Raw genomic sequence first — 22521 nt, 5'->3', positions numbered from 1 at the left:
AAGTAACTAGTAACTATAATTAATTACTTTTTCAAAGTAACTTGCCCAACACTGGTAATAACTAATAATGATTAATATAATAATAACTTTAATATTGGCCATATTACATTTACATTACCAGTGAAGTGACTTTAGTGTCATGAACAACATTAGCTAATTGTTATGTATTAGCTAATCGTCAAACAACTGTTCAGTACAGAAATGAAGCCCAACAATCATGTTTTTACAGTCCTGTGGTTTCAGCCTCAGATACTTATCAAATCAAACAGAGCTCATGTAAAACAAACAGATGAACAAAAGAAATTTGTCCTTCATTTCTGTCAAACAATGCCAGATGAAATGTTTCCAGCAGTTATTATCATGGTTGCTAGGCAACATGAGCAGTGCAATGGAAGCTAGACATCCTATTTCACAAGCATCGCACTTCCGGCCTTCTCGGTCTACAGTGAAGGCCTTATCCTCCAAAGGATGCAAACCCTGAATTGGGAAAAAGCCTATGTGTTAATAGTCCTCTCTGCATTGAATCGTATCTGTTATTAATCTCTGTCTCTCATCCACAACATGTCTTTATCCTGTCTTCCTTCTCTCACCCTCCCTGAGCCTGGTTCTGTCGGAGGTTTCTTCCTGTTAAAAGGGAGTTTTTCCTTCCCACTGTCACCAAAGTGCTTGCTCATAGGGGGTCATATGACTGTTATTATTGTAGGATCTACCTTGAGGCGACTGTTGCTGTGATTTGGCGCTGTATAAATAGAACTGCAGTGAACATGTTTGACTCTCCTGCTTTGAAGCAGCTGCTCCTGATTGATCAATGCAAACAATGCACTGATTGATTTAAGGAGGAGCAGCGTGCAGTGGTTCTGCAGTTACACACAGCAGGTTTGTTTGCACACTAAACAACACACACACACCGCCACGGTGTGTGTGTGTGTGTGTGTGTGTGTGTGAGCGCGCGCGCGTACTCACCGACACCACCACGGTGTCCTCTCCGTTAAATTTCGGGATGTTTTTGTCTCCGCGGTTCCGCTCCGCCTCGTTCAGCGGCCTGAAGCGACACATCACCTTCACCCCGCACACGCCACCCTCCGCCGCCTCCATCACCGACAAGAAGCACCGACACGCACGCGGAAACACACACAAACCGGGAGGCTCGGCTCTGGTTCGGGTCCACACGGTCCGCTCAGAGGCTGCGATCTCCGGTTACTGCTTCTCCATCAGGAGGCTGAAGGCTCCACCTCTCACAGGTCCACCCTGGACCACCGAGCCGCAAAGAACCATGGGACATGAAGTCCTCCTTCACATCCAGCGTGAACATGATTTAGTTCGGGTTAAAGCCAATGGGTCATATTTGACTCATGACGTTTTAGGCTCTTTAAGACTTCATCGACTTTTCCCCTGAAAAACAAAATTGATACAAAATAAAACTCATATAAACACTTTTTTTTTACTCGTCAGAAGGGTTTTTAAAATAAGTGAATAGAACAAAGTTTATTAATTTAGAAATAAATGTGTGATAAGGTGGAACAGTGGTTAGCACTGCTGCCTCATAAGAGGAACAGGATGGCGGTTTGGCCCCCACCTGGGCGGGGCCTTTGTTGTGGAGTGTGCAGGTTCTCTCCAGGTGCTTCTCCCACAGTTGTGTAACAGGTGTCGTTAGTGGGGTGATTCTAAATTAGCCATAGGTGTGAATATGAGTGCAAATGGTTGTCTCTCTCTCTCCCTCTCTCTGTGTGACCCTGTGACAGACCGTACCTGCCTCTTGCCCTATGGAAGCTGGGCTAGCCTCCAGTTCCCGCCCCCGAGACCCTGACGAGGACAAGCAGAAGAGGATTGGTGGATTTTCAGAAGGCTTGAGAAACATTCCCGTTTCAAAAATCAGAATTTTCTGACAACTTCATGATTAGAATAAATAATTAACCCGATAAATCAGAGTATGCTCAGGGTCATTGATGATCTGATCTCTAGAAGTATTCGGTTACGCTCCTGGAGTAACGGTATTAACACCACTGTGTAGAAATACTCAATTAGGACAGTTTTTTACTTTCTAACCATAAATTCAGTATGACACACCCCTGTATCAGCTGTTTTCTGTTTAAAATGGAATAAAGATTACATTATATTTAAGTAGGCAGACCTACCCAGCACATGTTGTTAGTAACATCTGGATGGATGGGTGGACATTTTATTAGAACATATTAAATTTCACAGTAAATTAGTTTTGAGTCCCCAGAAAGGCGTCAATACTCGGTATGCTAAATATGCCGGCAGAATGAGGGTTAACATATATCAACATATAAATTTTAATTCAAATTTAATTTAGTTGGCAAATATCTGAAAACAGAAGAAACATGTGTGCCTGTGATCAGTATATCCACTGATCTACGTTCCACTCGTCATTCGTCTCCAGTTCATCCTCTGACTGAAGGAGGTCGAGCTACATCGCCCACGCTACGCATCAAAACACCTCTAATCTGAGCGTGCTCGGAGATTGAACATGATGTTCCCGTCGTCACCTCGATTACTACTGAGTGATGATCTCAGACTGCTTCAAAACATAAACAATCAGAAGAGGTTGGACGACTGATGACCAATCAGAGGACATGATGATTTTCATAAACAGATCAAACTCTCTTACATCACAGACTGTACAACAACAGCATCAATAATAATAATGATAATAATAATGATGACCACACAGTTAAATGTTCTGGTTTCTTCTTCTGCAGCAGAACATGATTCACTGTTAGGTTTGTGGGATAAACAGGATACAGTGAAGAAATTCACTTCCGAGCCTTTTTCACACCTTGGCTCATGTGATGAGACACATGGTCAGCAGTGGGTCAAAAAGGTACAACTCCCACTATGGGTTAAATACCTGCGACGCTCCACCATCTGGTTTTAGAACTGAAGAAGCTTCAGTCTGTGAAACATCTTCAGGAATCAGAAATACATCCAGTCGTTTCCTTAGATCACCTTGACCTGGAGGACTGAGAACCTACAGACACAATTCCTCCTCTTTGATCAAACCCCACAGGCAGTCAGGCTGCTGCCATCACCACTGCTTTCATTTTGGGGTTTACCAGCAGGGGGCAGTGTTTCACACAGCACGCTGCTGCTCTAAAAAGCATTTGAATCACAGTGCAGCTGTTCCTTTATTGCCATTGGCTCAGCACAGGACTTGCAGCACACACACTTCCTGGTTCAACCTTCCAGTCTCAGGACCAGGACCACACTAACACCAGGTATCAAACCCCCAACTCTTCACACGTGAACCCCTGAGCCAATAAAAGACAAAGCAGTAATCTCAAAAAGTGGATTCTGTTCATCTGGACCTTTCATCATCAGCCAGGTAACATCTTCAGTCTCAGCTGACTGCAGGTTTCCCACCTTATAAACATGACATTTGTATGATGACTGACACTAGCACCACTGAACAATGGGCTGGGAGGTTAGTTCCTTGAGCTCTTCCGTGTTGTGCCATCCGTTTAGTCGGAGGTTGTTTGGTTTCTGTGATTTTGTTAATAAGGTTGGAAACCTGTAGTCATCTGATGTAAAGTTTCTCCCACTGAAAACATCCAGATGAACACGTCTGCCCAGATGTTTGCAGCTGTTTGTCCTGGACACAGTACTGCACTTTACGGTTGCTCTCTTCTTTTGTGCAATAAAAATAAAGGTCACATCCATATCTATCGATCGCTGTAGACTGCTCCACCATTCTCGTCCTTCCACACACCAACTGAAATCAGATGATTGTAGCAGGAAGAAAAAAAACAAACCTGTTTGTTTCCTTTCTATCTGCAAAGAACCGAAGAGCCTTTGTGGCACACAAACAACAGAACAAACAACAAATTACTGAATTTAGAGTAATTCAGTAATTTTGAGTACAGTAAAGCATTACTTTGTTGATGCAGACTTTAAAGTTAACTGAAGTTTGTAGACCGACTTCACTCTCAGGTGTGTTTGATCCGTCAGGCGTGCAGCTACAGTAACGGCACCTGTGAACTGATGACATCACTCACAGCAGTGATGTCAGAGTGTGATAGTGCCATCAGCTCCATCAGTCCCTGCTGCTCTGTCTGCAGGTGTTTGATCCTCATATACCTGCTGTCAGCACATCTGCGTCTTGTAAATGCTACATTTTTATCTGTTTTAGATTATGGTGATCTGCTGTACATGAATGCTTCCGCCCAGTGTCTTCATAAGATTGACTCAGTTTATCATGCCTCCTTACGGTTTATTACAAACTGTAGGGCCTTGACCCATTGTTGTGATCTGTACGCTCGAGTGGGATGGCCTTCGTTGTCCTCCAGGAGGTTTGCTCACTGGTGCATCTTTATTTATAAGGCCCTGCTTGGACAAATGCCCACCTACATTTGCGATCTGCTCACACGGAGAAGTACTGTTTCTTACAGCCTGCGTTCAAGCGATCTTTTATTGCTCAATGTTCCATTTGCCAGAACTGAACTGGGAAAGAGGGCTTTTACTTATGCTGCCCCTTTCACATGGAACATGATGCAAAAAGACTGGAAGATAGCAGATCTTATTTCATTAAATGCTTTTAAGTCCAGATTGAGAGAGCCAGAGAAAAATGTTTTTAAAATGTAATTGTTATTTATAATATGTATGTAACTTTGTAATTTCAACGTGTTGTCGCCTCTTGGCCAGGACTCCCTTGCAAAAGAGGTTTTTAATCTCAATGGGACTTTTCCTGGTTAAATAAAGGTTAATAATAATAATAAATAAATCTGTCCATGCTTCTGACTCCGCCTCCTTCCTAACCATGCTTAGAGCTGATTGAGAAAGTCTGGATTACCCGATTGAGTTCAGAACAATGATCACGTGACCTGAGCCTGATGTCAGGATATTTGAAACCAATCAGGAAACCCGATCCTCGATTTGCACAGGGACCTGAACATGTTCTCATCTGAACAGATTCAGCGGTCAGAAAACAGACGCTCTGAATGCAGCACAGGTTTAGTGATGTGTTCGCTGACATCATCGGCATCATCTGAGGTTAAAACAGTCCTGCTGACCTTTGACCTCCAGCTGCTCAGCTTAAGGTGACACCCAAAGAGTTCAGCTGCTAAATAACCAACCAATCAAAGCCTGTCCTGATGATCAAATGACTTCCTGTTTCTCTAAGAGACTCCTAAGTCTGACCCCGCCTACTCAGATGGCATCACACAGAAGCATGGTCTCCACAGCATGCACGTCTTATGAAGAACTCAGGATCAGTAAACAATGCTGAGGTCAGAGGTCAGCTTACATGTCTCTCTCTCTCACACACTCACACAGGAAATTAGTGTTTGAAAATAAAAAATACGGCTCCGTTTGTGTTCCTGTAAAACCGATTGATGTTTTTATTCTCCGATAATCAATACATCTGATCACATGATTGTTTCCTGATGTCCTCACCTGACTGACTCAGTGAGACCACATGTAGCAGCTTTACTAGAACTGAGTTTGACCCCGAGACGAACCAGAAGGTCAGACCGACCTCTTGGCGGCGAGGACTGAGAGACTAGGTCATCGGAGGTGAAAAGGTTCATGGCGGACGCGATTGTCAGCTCCAGGAGGTGAAAAAATGAATAAAGTTTGTCTCTGTTCCTGATCAGACTTCCTGCTGATGACCCAATCAGCTGTGCTTACCTGCACGAGCCTGTACACCTGTAGCACAGTCACAGGCTTTGTTCTTTTATTCTGACATCTGTACTCTCCATCCTACATGAAGTCTTTTATTTTGGCGTCCCTGCCCTGCTCTGATTGATCATAAGCTTGACTCTTTGGGCGGGTAGTCCACGTTGGTCACCATGGTGACGACCGTGACAATCTCCTCGTGGGCCGTGACGCTCGACTGCTGCATCTGCACGACGCGCTCCTCCACGCAGCCCGCTGACAGCCGCGCCTCCGCCTCATGATCCCAGCACTCCTCCATCGTCTCACAGAGGAGAGCCAGACCCTGCCGGGGGGGCAGAGAGGAGACCTGGATCAGAGGTTAAACATAGCACTTGTTTCTTTATAAACTACACCAGCGGTGAGGTCATCCTGATGCTTCAAACAAATGCATCGGCTGTGGGTAATGTGCTGGTGCATTGTGCGTAGTGACTCACGGCGTGCTTCTGCCAGCACTCTCTGATTGTGGGCCTGAGCTTCTTGTAGACGACCACCTCCTGCATGTCCTCCAGAGACGGATGCTGACCCGCCTCCTCCTCAAAGGGCAGCAGGTACTCATCTACTGGACCTGAACCACAGAAAACCAGGTGTGCGGATCAGTCAATGACAGTCTTCACTTTGCCCCACACACACACACACACACACACACACACACACAGCAGGTGAAGACGTAAACACAGGACGGCGGCGTTGGCCTCCACCGACCACAACGACATGTTCATGTCAGTTTCTTCACATGTCACATAGCCATTCTTTGTAAGCAGGTCAAACTTTAACAACCAACCAGGCGTGACCCTGGCCAGGCCTAGGCCGGGGCTGTTGTTAAATTTTGACGTGCTGACCTGGTGAGTCAGGTGACCTTCTGGCGTTTCATACCGTCAGCAGCTTTGCAGCGTGATGCGAGCTCCCACAGCACCAGCCCCACAGCGTACATGTCGATCCTCAGGAAGGAGTCTCTCTGGAAGTTGATGGCGCCCTCCAGGACCTCTGGGGCCATGTACCTCCTGGTCCCCACCTGACACAGACAGGAACCAGATCAGCTGTTTACTGAGGTGATATGACACAACTACAAAGAGCAGAGGAGCTGGTGGAGGGGACATGGATAACATCACTGATATCAATAAAGTTTGAACTTGTTACGCAGCACTTATCTGAAGCCCCGCCCCCTCTGACCTCATGGTCCTCACACATATTTTAAACCTCTGTAATAACACAACAGCATCTAAATGATGTCATTACTGTGGAGACCGAGCTGTGACCGGTAAATAAACACAGCTCATTTAGAGCCAACCTCAAAGCTGCTACTAATATGTAAACGCAGTGAGTTTATCACACCATCCGCTCTGCAGCTTCACCTCCTCAAACCCTCTGATTGGCCGCTCTGCTCTCATTTCTCTCTTTGGTTCCCCACACTCTGGACACTGCTCCGTTCAGCTACGCCTCCCCTGCTGTGCACAGCTGCAATCAGGCCAGCTCAACATCCCAGCACTAATTATTCTTCTTTTATCAAACATCCTTGAATATTTACCCATCAGCCACCAGATGGAGCTATTTGCTTCTTCCTAACCCAGACTGTCCTCACCTGGACCTCAGTGTACCTGGAACTCCATCATGCATTTGCTAAACACTCTTAGATATTTCTGTTTCCACTGACTGTTACACTGTCACTGCTGTAATGACAAAGCGTGACAGAGGCGTAGCTCAGGTGGACACACCTGTCCATGAGCGTCACCTGGAGACTTTCCCGCCTCAAACCTGAGAGCGAGGCCAAAGTCGGCGATGCAGGCAGTCAGGTCGGACTTAAGCAGGATGTTCTTACTCTTGAAGTCCCTGAAAAACACACAGAGCTGTCAGGCAGGTGTGTGTGTGTGTGTGTGTGTGTGTGTGTGTGTGTGTGTGTGTGTGTGTGTGCCTGTACGCTCGTACCTGTGTGCGATGGCGGGTTTGTATGCAGGTATGTCTTCGTGCAGGTAGGCCAGGCCTCGGGACATAGACTGAGCGATCCGACACAGTTCAGACCAGGAGAGAACGTTGGCTTTAAGATGGTCAGTCAAGGAACCCTGAAAACACGTCATGGAGAACACAGAGTGAAGACTGAGGGTCAGAGGTCAAATTTGTTAGAGTGACTCAGTCTTCTGTCCACACATTCACAAACTGAACCCGCTCCAACTCGTCTACGCTCCACGTTCTTCCAGGTTCTAATGGAGTTTTAGGAGTGTTCTGCAGTTCCACCTCCAGCCTGCGGGGGTCACTGTTACCTTGTGATGGTAGGCGGTGACAAGCCACAGCTCCGTTTCCAGCTCGCTGCCTCTCTTCTCAGCGCCGAGGAACTGCAGCAGGTTCTCGTGTCTCATCCCGCTCAGGCTAAAGATCTCAAACTCGTTCTGCCAAGACTGACGCTCCTGAGCACAGGTCAGAGGTCAGAGTAGTCAGGGGCGTGGCCCAACTGTGACCTCACACAGAGGTAATTTCTCAACATGTGCTCTTGTGAGACATCAATTCAAAGGGTTAGGTTGCATTTCATCTGAAAATATGTGTTATTGTAGAATCTACTTTACAATATGAAGCTCCTCGAAGCGACTGGTGTTGTGATTTGGTGCTGTGGAAATAAAACTGAACTGAAACTCAAAAGTGGCCGTGGTGGAGGAGAGCGGCTAAAACTGTGAGAGAAGTTTGAAATGTGCCCGTTTCTGTGACACAAAGTAACTCTTAAGACGTTTCAGGCGAGAATGTAGATACGGATATTTCCAAACATCACCTCCCTCTGGGCGAACGGCCAGTTTGCCTCGCCAGGTGTCACCTGACCAAAAGGTTGAGGCTTATTCTCCCTGACTCCTGCCACATCATTTTTAAATCTCCCCAGGCTTTGGCCACTCAGTGGAGGTTAAACATCATGTTTGGCTTATTTCAGTGTTTTAGAGAAAATCTGTTTGATCAAAACTGGATCGTTGTATTTAACTTTCACGTCTCACTGGAGCGCTGTCACTGTGTTTGGAAACGAATATTCCGCTCATCATTATTCCCTCACGCAGATGTGCTCATGTATATGGAGCAGAAACATCTGGCGCAGCTGCTCATGAAGACTTCACACAAAGGATCAGATAATGTTTTTAACATTTATTCTGTTTCTACGACAATAAACAAAATCATTCTCACATCTGACCCGTTTGTTGTTCTTGTTAAATGAGCAGTGCGAGCTGTGCGTACATGTTTGTGTTTCAGTCATGTGACTGCTGGTGCTCAGCTGTATGAAGGTCATCAGTGTCTGGATGTTAGAAGAGCCGTGAAGACCAACGCTCTGATGCTCCTCTCACAGCCAAGCGTTTTGCCAAAGTGCTTGTAAGCACTTGTGTAGTAAATGGGCTACTTGTATTAACAATATCACACTAAGATTAACGGCACACACACTGACCTGGGCAGGGAAGATCTTGACGGCGACGTGTTCACTGAGCAGCTGAGCCTTCCACACGCAGCCAAAGCGCCCCCTGGCTTTCAGCTCCAGCAACTGCAGAGGCTTCTGTCCCAGGACGGGGGAGGGGGGCAGGGGGCCGGTCTCCTGGGGGAGACAGGTGGAGATCAGAGACAGAGGATACAGGAAAATAAAGAACATCTTGTCAGGGCTGTCGGGCCACACCCACATGGACATGTGTACATTAAAAACACAGAGTGACAGAACCATGAGAGTGGGCTGGCCTAAAGATGGGCGGTGTGGCGTGCTGACACAGTCATGCAGGGCAAGGAAGGAGCGGGACGTGCAGACATCATGTGACACAAAACATAAAGGTGCTCAGAGACCCAAAGTGGGAGAACACAAGGCGGGTGGTGACAGAGCACGCTCAGTGGGTCTCCTTACCTCGACCATGATGTGAAAGGCGTGCTGAGAGGCAAAGAAACAGCTCAGAGTCACACAGACAGGAAGAGGTGGAGCTAACTCACAGCCTCCCTCTGAAACATCTGCATTGCCTCACTACTCCAGCTATGTGTCACCGCCTCCTCGTGTCTTAGCCCCTCCCACCCCAGAGGTGAAGACACAGGTAACAAAAAGAGCATCCATGTCACATGACACAGTCACGTGACAGAGTTGATGATGCTGTTAAAAACTACAACAAACACCAGCTCTGTGTGCTGTTACCATGGAAACAGTGTTTTTCCTGATCACCCTGCGAGTGCTTCAGGTCTTTTATTTTGAACGTCAACCTGACGGTGTTCCTGACTTCCTGATTGGACTAAGCAGCAGGAACGTGTCAGGACAAACACCTGATCAGTACACCTGGCTTCAGTGTTTACCTGGAACGAGTTTGTTCACTTGCTGCTGGGACTTCCTGTAGAACAGACAGCTGATTAAAGCTGTTATGAAGCATTTATTGTAAAAGTTTGTCCCTCATTTTTTAAACTCAGAGCAGGAAGTCACCTGACTGTCACATGACCCACTCCTCACAGAAGGTCTCACCTGTGTGGGCACCAGCACAGGTGGGTAGGCCAGTTTGTGGTGTCGGTACATCCAAAAGGACAGCAGGACGATGATGGCAACGGCCATGATGGGGAGCAGCGAATACATCAGCGCGGTGACCACCGGGGGTCGCAGTGTGAGTGGGATATTTGTCGCTATGGAAACACACACGGAAAAGAGGTTACAACATGAAGTACAGGAGGCTTTTCACTATAAGGTTCCGTTTTAACATCAAAGATTTTCAGAATAAGGTGCGAGATGAGCAGGTACGTACGGGGCAGCGGCGGCGTGTGGTTGCTGTTGGGCAGGTAGAAGAACTTCTGGTTGCACAGACTTCCCTCACAGCAGCAGAAAAAGACGTCAGGGGACTCCTTCCTCTCGACACACTCCCACCTATCAGGAAACAGCACAGATGAGCTGATGCACAGGTGAGGTCACCACACTCAAGTAACCCCCCCCCCCCCCCCCTCCCAATTGATGTCTCCTCCTCACACACACTAATGTCTTTCAGCTTTATCACTGAACTCTCAAGTGACCTCACACATGAGCTCACACAGGTGAGCTTTTACAGCACCTCTCAGTTCACATATGAAAACTGATCAATTGCTCTGATTGATACATGGGGTGACTGGTGACAGGTAATGGTAAATGGACTGGTTCTTATATAGCGCTTTTCTACTCTGAGCACTCAAAGCGCTTTATACAACTCGCTCATTCACACAAACACTTTTCTAAGTTCTTAGTGCTATCTAACTAATTCGGAGTGTGTGAGTGTGAGCTAGCTCTTCTTCTCCTGAAATCACTCTGGTCCTCCGAGTGAACCTACAGCAACACGTGGGCAAACCAATTCAACTACAGGTAGACATACACCTGAACACACCTGCCCTGAGGGGACTTATAAAATCACCACTCTGTACTCGAACAAAGTCAGGTTCAGGTCTGGGAGCATCATCAATCAATAAACCGATCAGGTCTAAACTCTGCTATCCTCCTGTTGAACCACAGAAGCGCTCCTTTACTTCCTGTTGTTACCTGAGCATGACCTCTCTGGCCCCACCTACCTGTCATAGCAGCTAGGGTCGTCAAGCCAGCAGCCCTGTTTGACCACGGTCACCTGACCGGAGGTGTTCCTCCAGGTGGCGAAGCAGTGCTGCCGCTTATCCTTCTGCCCGGAGCAGATCTCCACGCCGCTGATGTTCCCTCGGCCCTCCACTGAGGAGGAGGAGGAGCTGTAGCTGTACAGCACACAGGTCTGAGTCTGAGTGTGGCCCAGGATTGCACCTGAGGAGGAAGCATACAGCATCATGAGAGTGACTGAAACAGGTACAGATCAGCTGTTTCCTGTCAGCTCAAGAGCTAATCAATAACTGACCAATATCTGATCAGCAGGTTTTCTGCAGGAGGTTTGAGGTGACCTGTGGTTGAAGATCACCTATATATGATATACACCATTGAAATAAAGCTGCTGGATAGCTGCCCTGGGGCGTTTCAGTGAGCAGACAGCATCACTGACACACAGCTGACTGCTCTAGCCTATCTTAGCTCTGAGCCTGGATTAGGATCAAAGCAGCTCAGAGTTATTTACTGGGGCTTGTTTCCTGTGACATCAGAATTACACTCTGGTTTCTAATTGATTGTGTCTGTGGTGATGATGTTAGAGCCAGGTGTGCTCACCTGAGGAGCAGGTGATTAGGAGGACGCTGAAGGCCAGCCTGGTGGCGGATCCCATGGTGCTGCTCAGATAAATCCTAGTTTCAATCCTAATCCGGGATTACGCTCCCTCTGACTGACAACAGGACTCCGGGCACCGGAACCATGTCCCAGTCCAAGCAGCGGTTGCGGTCCGTTCACCGGGACGCCCCGTGAGAGCACTCGGGAAGAGGGTCCCAGGAGCTGGGCAGGCCCTGAGACATGGTGCGCTGTCAGGAGATCCGGACCTGAGGACCAGTACAGGCTGCTCGCCGGGTTGGAGCGGTGCTGTAAAGGTTTATGCTGCAGAAATCGGTTTATCGACGAACTGACAGGTTATCAATCAGAGGACTGATCTGGAGTAACTCCATCAGCGAACCTCCGGCCATGAAGCACAGTTCACCTTGGACCCCTGCACCATTCTCCGCGAAGCCTCAGCCGTGCTGTGACCCTGGATCAAACTCACCTCCCCGCAGAGAGCCGGGCGGAGGTGTAGCCTCAGCCCGCCTCTGATTATCACTGCTCGGTCACACGGATGCTAGCTGGCCCGGCTACCCTTTAGCTTAGCTCCGAGGAGGAAAACCTCAAACCGCATCCGCGTCCCGTCTGTTCGCTCAGCGGGAGGAAGCGCCGTGTGAACGATCCCGGACTGGCTCACAGCGTACAGCCGACCTGTCCGCCACCCCCTCACCTAGTCTCCGTATTACTTCCACTCCACACTCTGAGGCCGACAGCAGGAGGAAGATGGCGGCTACGCTGCGATCAGCTTGTTTTTTTCACAGTTTTCCAAAGTCACCTGTCACAGCGTACACGATCATCTGACGGGCACCTGCAAAAACCAATAGGATGCCTAGAACAATCCGGAGCCCCATTTATTCACCAATGATTAGCCGTGTTTGTGTGTAGAGCCCATGGAATGAGGGAAAAGCCCCGCCCACTGAAAAGAGGTTGGTGGGCTGTCAGAAAAATGGAGAAAAATAAAAGCGGAAAGAAACCTCCATAAACCAATCAAAATTCAGTAAAACTATTTTTTATTAATTTTTTTTGTACTATAATCCAAATAAAACCTAAAAAATCTAAAAATGCTTTATAAACTTTCTGGCCTTTGAGATTTATACTTTAAACTTGTTTCGTCACTTGGTGGTGGAAACAGCAGTTAGCGACTGAACTAACATCATGTAGGTCCTCAGTAATCCAGGTCATGGTAGTCTAAGGAGCTTGGAAAGAAAAACGTCTGGTCTTCTTTAACATCTTGAAGACATTTCACTTTTCATCCAAGAAGCTTCTTCACTTCTAACACCAAATTCATCTAATTCAAGGATTCAAAGCGTTTGTTGTCATGTGTGCAAGAAAATGCATTACTCTGTACAATGAAATTTTTTTGTCTGCTGTCCACACGCAGACTGGTTAATATGTACAAATAGCTAAAATACAAATAGCATGAATAAATAAATGGAGAAAACATCTGAAGTATTAAATAGATTTATGTGCAAAAGAGCAATATGTGAGATGACCTGATGTACAAAAAATATTATTACTGTTAAAATAGGTCAGCTGTTCAAGAGTCTGATGGCAGTGGGGAAGAAGGAGTTGTTGAGTCGAGATGTTCTGGATTTCACACTTCTAAACCTTTGTCTTGAGGGCAGAAGTGTGAACAGTCCGTGTTGGGGGTGTGTGGGGTCTTTGAGGATGGAGGCAGCTCTCCTCTGGACTGTGCGATGGTAGAAGCTCTGCAGAGAGGGCACCGGGGTCCTGATGATCTTCTCTGCAGTTGTTATCACTCTCTGCAGGCGTTTGCGGTCCATAGCAGTAGTGCTGCTGTACCATGCAGTGATGCAGCTGGTCAGGATGCTCTCCACAATACAGCTGTAGAACCAGCTGAGGATCTTGGCCGACATACCAAATTTCCTCAGCCTCCTCAGGAAATACAGCCGCTGCTGAGCCTTCTTGACCAGCTGTGGGGTGTTCAGTGTCCAGGTGAGGTTCTCAGTGATGTAGACACCCAGGTACCTAAAGCTACCTAAAGTAGGCATACTGCAGGGGTGTCCAACTCCAGGCTTCGAGAGCTGGTGTTCTGCAGGTTTTAGATATCACCCTGGGTCAGCACACCTGAAAAAAATGATTAGTTCATTACTGGGCTTCTGGAGAACTTCAAGACATGTTGAGGAGGTAATTTAGCCATTTAAATCAGCTGTGATGGATCAAGGACACATCTAAAACCTGCATATATTGACAGAGCAGTTCCCCTTGGTGGCTGCAGTTTGAAACACATCCCAGTCTGTTTGGGCAAAACAGTCCTGTAGGATACTCGCAGTCTCTGGGGTCCACAGTTTCACAGGTTTGATGGTTTCAGTTTCTGTCTGTAAGCCGGGTACATGAACAGGGAGATGTGATCAGACTGTCCAGAGTGAGGACGTGGTGCAGCCCTGTATGCACCCTGTATGTTGCTGTAAATATGATCCAGGGGTGTTCTTGTCACGGGTAGGAATGGCCACACGTTGATGGTATTTTGGGAGTACAGTCCGTAAGTTGCACTCACTAAAGTCACCGGCGACGATAAAAACAGCGTCTCAATGAGTTGTCTCTAATGCGCTGATGTCGTCAAGGAGTTTGCCGAGCGCTGCTGCGGAGTTAGCGCGTGGCTGGATGTAAACAATGACCAAAAACACAGCTGACAACTCCCGCAGCAGATAGTAAGGGCGGCATGTAGCATTAAAAACTCCACGTCTGGCGAACAGTGCTTCTGGATAGTCTGCACGTTTCACCGCCACGATTTCTTAATGAAAGCACACTAGGGTGACCATATTTTGATTTCCAAAAAAGAGGACGCTTGGCCCAGTCATGAAGAACTTAGTAATACTGTTTGCTTAAAGAAAATTTTAACATATTTAAACGATGACTTCTCTCGGTTAATGAATGGTGAAACAAAAATGTCATATAGACTTTTACAAGTCAACAAGGGCAGAAAATAACTTAAAAACCTCTGGAATTAGATAATAGTACAGAAACAAGGTCTCATCTCTATAAGAAAAATGACCAGTATCGGGATGGTACGACGGAAATTTCTTTTGCAGTTCGTCTGAAAGCTGCAGTTGCGCTTTGGCTGGTTTTAAACATCACCAGACATCACTACTGCATGCTGTCTGTCCCGTCTGTGAGCGCAGAACAACACTCACAGCCACAGCTCAGGGATGACGTCACACATGTGGGTCCTCTGTAGGAAAACCAGGACATTTTCATCAATCTCAAAAATCCCCCCGGACAGAACGTGAAAAGTGGACATATCCGGGGAAAAGAGGACGGTCAGAGATTGTGTGAGTTACCTATGTCCACTAGTGCCTGTCGCGGATATGTTAACAGAGCACAGCACTTATCCAGTGCAAAAAGAACAAAAAACAAACAACAACAAGTCGGCATCTGAGAGCGGAGCAAGCAAACACGTCTGCCTCGAGGGGCGCTATGATAATGTAAATGATGGAGAGTCCCTGATTTTAAACCCTGTTGGGAGTGGTCCCTTAACAGGGTCATGGACCCATTTTTGATCATCGCCATAATCACGGGAGCCAAGGTGTGAAAACAGGTGTGGGTGATTATCAGCAGAGGTTTCAGGTGAAACCATTGTGAGACCCTCACAACTAAAATACACAATCAGAAATATCAGGATGGATAAAGATATAATTAGTGTTGGAAAAGAAATGACCCCAACCTCTCCCACAGGGGGACTGTAGAAAAGGGGAGAGGCCAAAGGTTGTACCAAATTTATAGGGCTGCACCTAAGAAGAAGAGGAGGAGGATGAGGAAGAGCTCTGACTGATAATGAGGAAAACTACAGGTGTGGAGGTCCTAAGAGTCAGGATATGAAGCACAGTTTGGGGTTCTTCTTCTATGTTGTGTGTTTATGAAGTGGCTGTTTGATGTCTGCAGTGTAGAGGTCTTAGCACTCCTCACTGCACAGCTACACTATTGTTTAGTTTGTGTCTGAGTGTGTGGCTGAGTTTGACAGATGTCTGTCCCGACATCTGTCAAACACTCTGACCAAGTTCTCTGTTGATTGGGATGAAGAGAGGAGCAGTGATGGTGTGAGTCCAGCAGAGGGGGCTGTAACACCACAGGTCAGAGTCACACTGAGCCCGCTGTTATCAGTGGCTGCTGGCAGGAGAGTGACCAGCAGGGGGCAGCAGCACACTCCAGCCTTTGTGTCAGTGTGTCCCTGTTCTTATGATTTTCAACACAAATATTAACCTTTGAGTGTGAGTGTGTGTGTTTCTGTGTGTGTGTGTGTGTGTGAGAGAGAGAGAGAGAGAGAGAGAGAGAGTTTGTAATAAACCAGAGTGAATAAATGAAAGAATAAAAGCCTCAACATGATGTTGGGGGGGACGCCTCCCGTCGCTTCCCATAATGCACTGTGTCATAATGTTGGCAGCCAGATCCGAGCCCCAGAACAAAGACTCGACCTTCAGATGTTTCATTCATCGAACCTCTGAGCAGCAGGATACACACACACACACACAGACACACACACACACTCACATACAGACACACTCACATACAGACACACTCACACTCACACACACACACACACACAGACACACACACACACACACACTCACACTCACACACAGACTCACACACACACACACACACACTCACAGACACACACACAGACACACACACACACACACACACAGACACACACACACACTCACACACAGACACACTCACACAGACACACACACACACACACACTCACACACACACACAGACACACACACACACACACACTCACACACAGACACACACACACACACACACAGACACACACACACACACACAGACACACACACACACACACACACACAGACACACTCACACAGACACACTCACACACAGACACACTCACACAGACACACACAGACACACACACACACAGACACACACACACACAGACACACTCACACAGACACACTCACACACAGACACACTCACACAGACACACACACACACACACACACACACACACACACACACACACACAGATGTCTGCAGGTCACAGAGTCAGAATATCCTCCGCGCTCAGCTGTTTTCTTTCAGATCCACACTGAATCATTAATCCGAGTTTGCAGCTGAACTTTTCCACTTTTATATATTTGCTTAGTTTTTGTTCGTTGTTGTTCAGAGGAGGGACGGCTGACACAACAAGCTGCAGAGAAACACCTGAACAAGTCCACAGACCAAGTTAGTCCGACCTGCTGGTTATGTATATATGTGATCACAACTGTTATAACACTGAGGGCCTCGAACACGTCCCAGCACCGAGACCAAATCTGAAAAATCTTCATCGCTCTATTTTAGTCTCTATAAAAACTCTGTGTGGAGTTACCTGTGGGAGGGATCTCAGCAGCAAGAGGTTGACCTTGATTGGTCAGTGGCTTCACCATAGAGCCATCTTCCTGTGAGTGGAGGGTTTGATAGCAGATTGTTTATAGTCTTCAGACATCCATAACCACAGCTGGCATCACTTCCTGTTTCTCCTCCTGTGTGTGGAGATGAAACAATAATTAATCATACATGATGGAGTCACTGATCGGGTGTTGTTAACCGCTTTGCTTCCTGCTGTCACTGAAGGGTTAATCTCTTCCTCTTCCCGTTGGAGGGTGGCAGCGTCTCTCATGGTGTCCGTCCTGCTGTTGGGGGACTTCCTGAGCTTTCAGCCAGCTAAAAGGTGGTGTTGCTAAGTGACAGCGGCTCAGCCGTGGAAGCGTCTCCTCCCCGCTGGCCGACCAACTCTGCAGCCAACACTAAAACCAAACGCACCCGAGGGCTCTCCAAACACACCCATTCTTCCTTTGACGAGTGTTTCCTGCTCCCGCAGGGAGCCTTCACTCCTCCTCCTCCTCCTCGTCCTGCAGACCTGCTCTGAGTCAGGAGGAAGAAAAGCGCCCCGGTGTCTGAGCGAGCTGGCAACCGGCGGACATCATGCCGGTTTCTCTGCTCAGCTGGCGGCGAGTCAAAGATCGACCACATGGAGACGCCACAAACGGCCTTTTAGCGCCTTGTTGTTTCTGCATGAGCGCCTCTGACTCGGCCTTTGTGTCGCCGTCGCTCTGCTTCCTGTCTGTTGGTTTATTTCTCAGAAAGAAGGTGTCAGGATGCAGGGAGGCTTTAATCTGAGTCACAGAAGAAGCAGCAGCAGCTCAATCGTCTCTGCAGGCTGAAACTGGTCTGAAGCTTTTACTGATCATCAATCAATAATCACTTCTCCCCCTCAGAGTTCTCTCAGTTCACGGCCAGAGGCTGCAGGCAAGTAACACCGGGTAGGCTTGACTTGAAGGTCGAACTTTGTCTCTGAGACCAATCGATGGCGGCGGTAGAGTGTCTGGACACGAAGCGTTTATCTATGACCTCCTGACCCCGGCGGCGCCTCCGTTTCTCACCTCCTCCTGGTGAAGACAAGAAGTCTTTGTGAGGCAGAGTCTCATTACGCCGCAGGAGCTGCTGCTCATTATGTCGCCTTCATCCAATCAGAGCTCGATCTGCTGCCACTCTGTCCGATAATGAGGAATTTAAAGATTACAGCTGGACGAGGAGGAAGAGTCTTCATCAGGCAGGAGAAATAAAATAATGGGTGTGACCTCGTCTATCAGAGTGTCTCCTCTGAGTCTGACTTCCTGTTTCCTGTTAGTCTGTGACTGCGATCATCACTCTGAGCTTCTTGTTTCTTTTTGCTGCTTCTTCACTTATCGCTGCTTGTTCCTCTGATACTATAAGTGATATTGATCACTTGCTGCTGCATCATCATTCAGCTATGAGGATCCGTAATGTCCCACAGCCACCAACATCATCATATCAATATATTTTTAAACTGAAGCTCAATAATCAATAAACTGATTAGCTTTTCTCAGAACATCAGTCCTTATATCATAATTACTGTTATTAGATATTGACATGTATGCTACTAAACTTACTATTACTGTGTGTTTCTGTCTGTACCTCTGATCAGGTCTGATTGGTGAATGTTCAGGACGCAGATGAGCGTCTAAATAACCGACGACAATGATAAACGGGCTCTGTCCTTGCCGTTGTCATGTTCTGGCCCCGCCCTCTCGCAGCGTTTCGATTTCCATCCAAACAAAGCAAACTGGAGACGTTTGTGTGCTGATGTTCAATGACCTGCCTGACTGAGACCCATCAAACTACTTTTAATATTTTAAATGTTATATTATTTGTATAAATTGATTTAATCTGTTATTTTCTTTGAAATAGCATTTTGTTTATTTTCCTTTAATTTTATGTCCCATTTCGTTGTATTTTGTTTACATTATTTGATGTCACAGGAATTTGATTTTTTTAATTACATTTTTAATGAGTTTTGTAAACTGAATGCATTTCTATTTTATCTGCCTGTTTTGTTTCTTTAATATTTAATGTTATTTGACGCAGATGTTTATGACCTGAAATTTAACCATGAATGTCATGAGCTTCTATCGGTGGGCGAGGGCGGTGCCTGTGGTGATTTCCTAACACAAACAGTCAGACACATTTCCAGCCTGAAGCATGAGACTCGTCCTCGCCGCCTCTGACAGGAGCTGAAACAGCGATCTGACCCAGAGGTCACCAAAGGAAGTGTGATCGGGGAGCTTTAATTTCACGTGTCTGAACGTTGGAGGCCGGTTTAAATTAAAAAAAAAAAAAACAGCTCCTTCATCTCTTTGTTGGTTTGAAATGTTCGGAAGAGCTAAACGATGTCAGCTGATCATCAGGAAAGTTTCTGACGGTGGCCTGAAGTCCTCCGACTTCTGATCATACAGGCTTCATTAAAGCAATCGTTTCCCCGTCACATCTGACACTTCCTGTTTCTCCCCAGAAGGTCAAAGTCTTTTCAAGTGTGATTAATTAAAGCCTGAGAGCCCATCATTTATCCCGACCCTGAGTGTTTCCTATCAGAAACCGAGCACGCCTGTGAAATGATGTTGATTTTAAAATGAGCAGCAGCCTCGATAAGACGCCGATTCATTTCCAGTTTCAAAACGTGTTTTAAATGAATCCTCAGCAGATAACAGCTCTCATTCAGGAGGCAGGAGAAACTCAGTCTGCAGAACAACGAGCCTCATCATCACAAAGCTCAGCCTCTCATGGTCCACAGGAACTCAGGTAGGCTTCAGCACTGACACCGTGGGCTTACTTTAAACCGGGTCCATTCGGTTCTGGTCTCCTAAACTCGGCTATAATTCTTCAGCAGAGTTAATTCTATTAGCTGTGCTACTCGAATCCAACCACATGAAAACTGTCAGAACCTTTGACACCCAACCAAAACTGAGTTTAGTCTCCACCTGTGGACCAATAAGTAAGTAAATTCTCTTTCTATAGCACATTTATAACCAAAGCAATTTACAGTAAAATAAAAGAAACAGGTTTCTATATCCGGAAAGGCAGACGGCGTGGAGTGAAGAGGATGCAGACCCAAAATGAGACGATGGAGGCAGAGTGAGCTGATGAACAAAAAGCGAGCCTTTATTTAGCTACACAAAACTATAAACAAAAGGAAGACATCCATCCATCCATTTGCTTCCGCTTATCCTTTTCAGGGTCGCGGGGGTCGCTGGAGCCTATCCCAGCTGTCATAGGGCGAGAGGCAGGGTACACCCTGGACAGGTCGCCAGTCTGTCGCAGGGCCAACACACAGGGACAGACAACCATTCGCACTCACATTCATTCGCACATTCACACCTAGTGACAATTTGGATTATCCAATTAACCTATCCCCACAAGCTGCATGTCTTTGGATGGTGGGAGGAAGCCGGAGTACCCGGAGGGAACCCACGCAGACACGGGGAGAACATACAAACTCCACACAGAAAGACCCCGGCCTGATGTTGGAACTGAACTCAGGACCTTCTTGCTGTGCGGCAACAGTGCTAACCACCGTGCCACCGTGCTGCTAACAAACAAAAACCTAAACTGGGGTAAGCTAAACGAAACATGGAAACATGGGAGGAGAAACGCAGCAGACGAACTGACAGAGGACTAAATACACAAAGGGTAAAAAGGGAGTGAGGACCAGGGAAACACAGCTGGGACTAATCACACACGAGACAGGGAGAAAGCAAAACAGAATAACACAGGACACGGGAAACTGGAAATACATGAACATAGAAACCATGATGACCAGACGTAAGACAAAGAACACGGGAGAGGCACAGTAACAAAACCTCAAGACTAGAAATCACCAAAATACCAAAGAATAACTGAGCTAGAAGTACAAAATACTAAACCATGAAAAACCACTAAATCACAGAATATTAATAATCAAACATAAACCCTCTGACACCAGACCAATAACCATGACACGGTGTCCACCCATCGTCCAATCACAGCTCCAGAAACAGGCAGTTTACATTATCTTAGATCTTAAAACAGTTACAGCGGATGTTTTTCTGAGGTCACTGCTGAGTTTGAGTGTAACAGCTGCAAAGACAAGAGCTGCTTTTAAAATAAACTTCCAACATGATGTTCAGGGGATTTATGGACACAGGAAATCACCATGTATGCAGGTTTGTCTCTATGGGACAGTAATGAGCATAGAAACTACAGAGACTCTATTCTTTAAGATCAGCTAGCACATCCTCAGACTGAGCCATTCCCTCCAAAACTGACAGTAGCAGCTTCTGCAGTCTGACAGCTCCTGTGTTTATGATCCAGCAAATCTACAGCAGCACTGACCATAAATAATAAACCATAAATCTAACCTAGTGGAAATTCATCGAAAGAAACAGTTAGCTATCTGCTAATCAGTGCTCAGTCACACACAAATCAAATCCTTAATTTCACAGTGCACCAAACTGGAGCTCCACCTCCTTGTATGCTCTGTTAGTACAATGACCTAACAGGAGCCTTATTATTGGTCACATGATGTCTTTACAAATGCTCCAACAGCACAAAGGTCCAGTTCAGGTCAAGCTAGCAGCTACAGCCACCTGTGCTGCCGCTGACCTGTCAGTCAAAGAGGCCACGCCCCTAATAATTTAAACAGGTAAGTTATAGAAACCTTCGTACAGTTGGTACAAAGGACAAATTATATATAGAGACCAAATAGTTTGTGCGCCAGGCTGTAAACGTGTTAATTTTATGGGGACTAAATCACTGCTGCCTCTGGTGGACATTAGAAGAACTGCAGGGTTTTTCAGCCCAGGTAAGATCTTCAGTTTCAGTTCTTTGGGAAGTGTCAGAGAGGAGGGCTGGGTCTCTTTCTGAAACACTGTGGGTGCATTTACAATAAGAAGCGAGGAACGAGCCAAAAAGCTGAGCTTACTGCCAGAAAAACACTTCATGAAGATTAAACTGAGGCAGCCAATCACAGCAAGGCTTGTCCTTCTAAAGAGATGGGGAGTTGCGTCATTATTACACCCAATCGTCCCATTCGTTTACACACCTCGTGATAAATAACACACTTTATTGATTTAATGCCTCTTTACACAAACATCAGCCCTGAATGCCGACTCACAGGCACCCAGAGACCCAGATCTTGAGAGCTGGTTTCAGTATGTCTGTGAGCTCCATCAGCCGGTCTTAGGTTCTGTATGTTTAATGATCCTCAGCAGTCATTAAGGTACAGTCCAGAGTCATGTGTCACAGTTTTACTCCTCTGCTGCAGCACTCCATGTTTACTCACATTATCAGCCGTCTGGTTTTTCTAAAATCTTTTTTTTTTTTTT

General features: G+C 46.6%; 2 protein-coding genes and 1 long non-coding RNA gene across 4 annotated transcripts in view; all 3 read right to left on the bottom strand.

Annotated features, from left to right (window-relative positions):
* LOC101464413 (kinesin heavy chain) overlaps window positions 1–1281 on the bottom strand; it is a 53310-nt gene extending 52029 nt beyond the window's left edge. Inside the window, exon 1 of the mRNA XM_004576013.2 lies at window positions 964–1281. Coding sequence (XP_004576070.1) covers window positions 964–1095 — 132 coding nt within the window. The 5' untranslated portion in view covers window positions 1096–1281. The remainder of the gene's footprint in view (window positions 1–963) is intronic.
* Window positions 1282–5327: 4046 nt separating this feature from the next.
* Window positions 5328–12801, bottom strand: acvr2aa (activin A receptor type 2Aa). 2 transcript variants are annotated; one of them, XM_076874616.1, is made up of 12 exons: window positions 11795–12801; window positions 11182–11401; window positions 10395–10513; window positions 10121–10275; window positions 9524–9547; window positions 9083–9226; window positions 7929–8072; window positions 7597–7730; window positions 7386–7500; window positions 6547–6685; window positions 6108–6238; window positions 5328–5956 (listed from the first exon to the last, which is right to left on the bottom strand). In XM_076874616.1, the coding sequence occupies exons 1-12, from the start codon at window positions 11847–11849 to the stop codon at window positions 5765–5767; spliced, it is 1572 nt and encodes a 523-aa protein (XP_076730731.1). In that variant the 5' UTR covers window positions 11850–12801; the 3' UTR covers window positions 5328–5764. The 2 variants fall into 2 exon arrangements, with proteins under 2 accessions (XP_076730731.1, XP_023011402.3); XM_023155634.3 differs by lacking the exon at window positions 9524–9547 and having other exon boundaries at window positions 11795–12799.
* A 474-nt stretch (window positions 12802–13275) lies between these two features.
* LOC143412871 (uncharacterized) lies at window positions 13276–18449 on the bottom strand. The gene is made up of 2 exons (XR_013093387.1): window positions 17190–18449; window positions 13276–13918 (listed from the first exon to the last, which is right to left on the bottom strand). It is a non-coding gene; the product is annotated as an uncharacterized LOC143412871 (long non-coding RNA).
* Between the last annotated feature and the right edge of the window lie 4072 nt (window positions 18450–22521).

Source organism: Maylandia zebra, linkage group LG16, assembly GCF_041146795.1.
Source record: "Maylandia zebra isolate NMK-2024a linkage group LG16, Mzebra_GT3a, whole genome shotgun sequence".
NCBI classification, from domain to species: Eukaryota; Metazoa; Chordata; class Actinopteri; order Cichliformes; family Cichlidae; genus Maylandia; species Maylandia zebra.
The sequence above is the reverse complement of the archived record's forward strand: the minus strand, read 5'-3'. Positions and strand labels throughout refer to the sequence as shown.

What these genes read in the sequence shown, in the direction of transcription:
- acvr2aa (XM_076874616.1), bottom strand. Translation starts at nt 11,849, where the DNA reads ATGGGATCCGCCACCAGGCTGGCCTTCAGCGTCCTCCTAATCACCTGC. An exon ending in CTGTGCTGGTGCCCACACAG is followed by an intron (nt 9,548 to 10,120) that starts GTGAGACCTTCT and finishes TTTGCCTCTCAG; the next exon opens with CACGCCTTTCACATCATGGT. An exon ending in ACGCTGCAAAGCTGCTGACG is followed by an intron (nt 6,239 to 6,546) that starts GTATGAAACGCC and finishes TCTGTGGTTCAG; the next exon opens with GTCCAGTAGATGAGTACCTG.